Source organism: Chamaea fasciata, unplaced genomic scaffold, assembly GCF_029207755.1.
Source record: "Chamaea fasciata isolate MVZ Bird 193981 ecotype frontalis unplaced genomic scaffold, bChaFas1.0.hap1 SCAF_13, whole genome shotgun sequence".
NCBI lineage: Eukaryota > Metazoa > Chordata > Aves > Passeriformes > Sylviidae > Chamaea > Chamaea fasciata.
The window spans coordinates 6,735,725-6,741,570 of NW_027094098.1; the positions used below are offsets into that span (position 1 = coordinate 6,735,725).

The 5,846-nt window shown below is 51.9% G+C and overlaps 1 protein-coding gene across 1 annotated transcript; it reads left to right on the plus strand.

Moving 5' to 3' along the window:
• Positions 1-935: 935 nt before the first annotated feature.
• GPX1 (glutathione peroxidase 1) lies at positions 936-1,974 on the plus strand. Its single transcript, XM_066195582.1, has 2 exons — positions 936-1,195; positions 1,378-1,974. The coding sequence occupies exons 1-2, from the start codon at positions 953-955 to the stop codon at positions 1,726-1,728; spliced, it is 594 nt and encodes a 197-aa protein (XP_066051679.1). The 5' UTR covers positions 936-952; the 3' UTR covers positions 1,729-1,974.
• The last annotated feature ends 3,872 nt before the right edge of the window (positions 1,975-5,846 follow it).

The window sequence follows — 5,846 nt, forward strand, 5'->3', positions numbered from 1 at the left end:
CCCCTGGGAGTTGCACTGGAGCTGAGGCTCTGCTCTTTGTTCCTGCCAGGCTGTGCTGCTCCACAGTCCCTGTTGGTCCAGCCCATGGACATGGACACAAGCCCTGACCCTGACCTGCCTCTTCACAGGGTGCTCTGGAGGAGGGCAGAGGTTCATAAAGACCTGTGGAGGGACAGCCGGGCCACTTGCTTGGTGTGAGCACAAGAAACAGCCCAGTTCACTTAGGGCTGCCTTGAATCTGTGGGGAACAGTGCAGTCAATACTGCATGATGTAACACCCCTGCAAACAGACCGAAGCAGATAGGCAAGAAATGGAAAAGTCAAGGGTGGGGAAAAGCAACCCCTGAAGTTGAAGAAGGAGCCTATTTCTCTTTATCTAGTGAGGATATACCAAACGGTAACCCTGTGTGTAGACTTCACCAGCCTCAAAGAGGTGGAAAAATTATAGGAGTCTGAAGAAGGGAATTTGTTGCCCCTCTTTCTTGTGCCCCCCACCCGTTCCTCTTCCTGATGCACAAACTGAAGGTGTTCCTCTCCCCAGAGCCATGCTCGGTGGCAGTGGTGTCCTCGGAGAATGCTGCAGCCTTGGTGCCACACTGTGCCACCCCTGGACGCGGGTGACCGTGTCGCTACGAAGGCTGGAACTCCCGGGACCACTCTGTGTTTTACTGCTTTTCCACAGCGTTTCCGAGGATCGGTGATACTTTCACGTTAGCCGTGGGTTTGAAAACCACCCCGCTCTGCGCATTTCACCCATCAAAGCCCGACCGCTCAGAGCTGTCCCGGGCATCGCCCCGCCAAGCCCGGGAGGCGCGGGCGGGCCGGGCGGGGGGCGGCGCTCGGGAGCGGCGGGCGCCGGCTCGGGGCGGGGCCGGAGGCGGCTCCCGGCGGGCCGGGGCGGGCGGAGCGCGGCGGCGGCGGGAGCGGGACAGCTCCCTCGGCAGTGCGCAGCATGGCGGCAACGGGAGCGGTCGTGCGTGCGGCGGGGCTGGCGGCAATGTCGGCGCGGCCCCTGGGCGCGGCGGAGCCGCTGTCGCTGGGCTCGCTGCGGGGCAAGGTGCTGCTGGTGGTCAATGTGGCGTCGCTCTGAGGCACGACCACGCGCGACTTCCTGCAGCTCAACGAGCTGCAGCAGCGCTACGGCCCTCGCGGGCTCCAGGTCCTCGGCTTCCCCTGCAACCAGTTCGGTCACCAGGTAGGGCGGGTGGCGGGACCGGGGAGCGGGGCCGGGGAGCGGGATCGGGGAGCGGGATCCGGAGCGGGATCGGGATCGGGGAGCGGGGCCGAGGGGCGGGGCAGGGGAGCGAGCAGGAGCCGCCCGCCCCGGCCGGGCTCTCACGGGCCGTGCTCGGGGTGGGTTTACCTTTGTTTCCTTAGGAAAACTGTACCAACGATGAGATCCTTCCTATGCTCGAGCATGTTCGTCCTGGCAAGGGGTACAAGCCCAATTTCATAATGTTCGAGAAGTGCGAGGTGAACGGGAAGAACGCACACCCTCTCTTCACCTTCCTGAAGGATGCGCTGCCCTTCCCGCACGATGACCCCACCTCGCTGATGACCAACCCGCAGTACATCATCTGGTCCCCGGTCTGCCGCAATGACATCGCCTGGAACTTCGAGAAGTTCCTCCTTGGCCCCGACGGTGTGCCCTTCAAACGCTACAGCCGGAGTTTCGAAACCATCAAGATCCAGGACGACATTGAGTTGCTTCTGCAGAAGGTTGCCTAGAAAGTTCTCTGCCCTTTCTCTTTGCTGCGCACCTGGGTGTTTTTCTTGCAGGAAGCTGCTGCTCTGGCAGAAATTCCAATGTCTTGTGCAAGTTTTGCTTATGATAGTGCATCTTCCAAATCCTTGAAGTGTGCTTGATGTTTTCAAAAGTTACACGGGAATGTTTGGGAAACTATGCCAGGGCAAGAGCAGCTGTGAGTCTCAGTAGTTTACTGTGATTCTCTGAATAAAAAAGTGTGTACTTTCTTTAAGGCTGTGGCTTGATAAATCTGGGCGAGTTGGGTAAAACATGGTAGGTTTGTTACCTCTTCATCAGTCCGTGCTCACAGGGGCAGATTTGGAGCACTTGAGCACGGTTGTGCAGTCAGGCTGAACTAAACCGAGGGCACGAGCTCTGCAAGCTGTGAATCAGTACCGTGTCCTGCCCCATGTGTGACAAGCCTGGCAGAGCGGGAGGGCAGCAAGGAGCAGACAGACCTTGCCCCACTGCTCACTGGACCTCCCCTAAGGCTCCCCTGCAGAGGCAACATGCTGGCACATGGCCAGGGGCTGATTTTACACTGGCTGATGAATTCCCAGTGTGGCTACTAGCAACAGGCCACAACAGTGCTGGGGCAGGGAGATGGGCGATCCTGCAGCCTGGGGGGACCTAGACCAGGAGCAGCACCCACTGCCCCTCCCCTTGTCCCAGAGCCACTGCCCCCTCACTGGCTGTACCCCATTTTGCATCAGTGGTGGCCCAACACAGATCCTCACATGCTTGCCCAGTCCTCCATGAGACCTGAAGCACCTTTGTGCATCCCCAGCACCTCACGATGCAGAGAATCATATGACAAACCAGTTTGTTCATGTTCCCAGTGCAACACCACCTCATTCAACCACTTGGCCTATGGCAACTGTGCCTTGCCTCAGAGTGTCCTTGTTTCCCTTTGGGCACAGGAATTGTATAAGACACTCCCAAGTGCAGATGTGCCAGGAAATACTTTCTTTTTTCTTTTCACTTCTTCCCTAACAGTTTTTTGACTCCTGCCAACCACGGAGCTAAGAAGTATTTCATGAGAAGTTGCTACAATTGTAATCAATGATCTTAGAGGTCTTTCCCAATCTTAATGATTCTGTGATTCAGTAATAATTCTGACATATCGGCCCTGCTCAGCAATCCTGGTTTTACAGGCTGCTGCTAAACAGCTGGAATTATGATTGGTTTCCCATGGGAAATCATGAGCCTGTGCCAAATTTCACCTGCCATCCTTCTGCCCAGTAGCTCAGCTCCTTCTACAGGAAAATTTTCACTCCTTAAATTGCTCTGTGAGCATATTTTCATTACAAGCCACTCCTCACAAAGGCCTTGTAGTACTAAGTATAAATCTGGTGTGGGACCAAGGAGTCCTAACCCAGACTAGAAACTTCAGCTCTCCAAGGAAAGGCATAATGCTTTCAAGCATTAGGGCACTGTTTTCATAATAAAAACACTCAGGATTTGAGGGTTTGGAGAGGTTTTCTTCTTGTTTGTAGCTTTTCACTTCACAAATTCACAGTTGCTTTGTTACTGTACCTATAGCCAAGGATCCCTCAGGGTTGAGGAGGCATTGGGTAAATCCTCCAACCAGCACCACCCTTCTTGCTGCTACCCCTGAGTCATTGAGCTTTGAACTCAGATTGCACAATCCTCACCGGGCTATTTCTCAAATCCCAGAACAGCTTCATAGGAAAAAACAGGATGTTTTCAGCAGCTATTTAAGCTTTGCAGCAGATGATGCATGGTCTAGGAGATTATTTTTTCAGTTAGTTCTACTTCCGTCATTAATGCAGGATGTCGAAATAGGGGAAGAGTACACTGGATCATGAGCAGCAGAAACTTAGGGCACTGAAAAATCTTTCTCAACGTGAGCTGTGGCACTTCCTCATTCTTGACTCATCAAACTTGTGCCGTTTGAGTGGGGCCTGCTCTGTTCCTAACTAGCCTCTGGCTCTGGTCAAGACCCACAGCTTCAAGGAGCAGACCCCAACACCTGTTACAGTTCCAGCCTACCAAAAAGGATCTCTTGCCAAGCCTGCTGGTCAGAAGGGCACCTTGCACTGTGCTTTTTCTGTGCCTACGGCCAAGGGATTTATTTGCCTTCTGACTGCTGGGGCTCTGCTAGCAGAAAAACAAAGCAACAGCTCCAGAACAGCTCTAGCTGTGCCAGAAGCAGTACAGTGACGTGATTCCAGGACAAAATGAGCCATGCCAGCAGGAAAACGAACAATCCCAGTGTAAGCACGCCAGCAGGAACTCTGCAGCGTGGCTGAAAGCTGCCCAGCCTTGTTATTCCCGGTCTCGTTTCAGCATTCCCTGGAGCACCTGGCTCTGGGGTCCAGTTGCCTGCAGCACAGAGGGCACCGGTTGGAGCTCTCTGGCAGTGACAGGGACAGTGGAGCATGGTCCTCACACAGGATCTCATGCCCAAACCTTGGCTGGTGTGATGAGAGGAGGTGAACATTTCACCACAGGCAGCAGCTCTGCACTGAGGGGAAGCATGAAGAATCCCAGGCAATTCCTCAGGGATTATAAACCAGCCCAATTCTATTTCTGTGATTTCTGTAATTCCAAAGAGAAACAGACTGACTCAGAGGGAAACCTTAAAATAAATACTACTTTAGCACAATTGGTTGCTTCTGTGCCTTGAGGATGTTGTCCTTTCAACATCTCCCATCGGTTACATATACACTCCTACACTACACTTTAATTGCAAACACTTAGTCCCTCTTTCAGTGTTCCTGCTTTTCGGTTCTGCTGCATATCAAAGTTTCATATGTTCTCACCTTCCTATAAAGTGTTTGTCCCCTACTTGTCCCCTCTCCCAGTGATTTATTTCTTACCCCCTTTAGCTGTTGATAGTTGCTGCCAACTTCTTAAATCCTTTAACAAATTCAAATATTTGAAACTGTCAGGAGTGTTTACTAGTTCCAAGAAAAATTATCCTTCCTGGTCCTTTCAGTCTCTCCCAGATTCCCTAATGTTCTGTCCACCAAACCTTGGGCTATCTGCTGAAATCCTGGCTGATGAGACATGGTGTTCAGAGGTGTCTACTCAACAGAAGTGCCGTCTGCCTGACTCTGAGACCTTTCTTACTCAGCCTGTACAAGGTTCTTTCTGCTATTTAAATTCCCTTTCTCCTCGGCAGCTTTCAGTCACTGTGTTTGATCATTGTCATCATAAGGCAGGCTGGGAATACCTGCCTCCAGCCATGTGGTACTTGAGGGGGCTTTGCTGCTGTCAGTGCCCCTTTCGCACCCATTGGGATGAGCTGGGGATCAGGGCAGAAGTCAATGACTGAAAAAAAAGTGCTTGAGGAGACCGGAGAACACAGACACCTCTGTCTACAGTGAAATTGTCACAATGTAATTTTCTTCCACAGAATCAGAAAGGCCTGAATTAAACCATTTAATCGCTCACCACACTTTCTATGAGGAGTCAGTAATTCATTAGCAGAGTGAGGTCAGCCATACAAGCACTATCTCAGAATAGCTGACTCATTTTAAAAACACACCCAGCCCTGCCATAATAGGGTGTGTTAGATCCCGAAGGGGCCCCGCCCTCTGAGAAAAACTGAAGTAACAACACTCAACTCATACTGGAAGGAGAAAATGCTCCTTTCATTGTTAACTGAATGGACTTGCCCTGCTGTCAGGAACATAAAAGACTTTTATCAAGTTATCCTGGTTGCTGCAGCAGTGCCAGGCTGGGAGAGCCCACCTGCCCATGGTGCTGCCAGAATACTCCTGGCACAGGCAGTCACAACACCCCTACATCACCCTTGCTTTTTTTTTTTTTTTTTCACATAAGGTAAAGGGATCTCTTTGTTGCATCCCTTTAAGGCAGATTTTTAAAATTCTTAAGAACCCCCTTCTCAAGAGCAGGCTCCCTGAATAGCACAGGACACGCTACTCGAGGGATCAATGCTTAGATCTCGAGGAGTTCTCTCCTGAGACAATACCCGAACTCCTGAGCACTCACACACACCAGCTGTCCCATTTATTCCCGTAACAAATTGAAGTCCAACGCCCTCACCAGTGTGTTCCACGTGAGAAAATGGAGCGCCTAAAACTGAAACCACATTCCAACCAAATGGTTC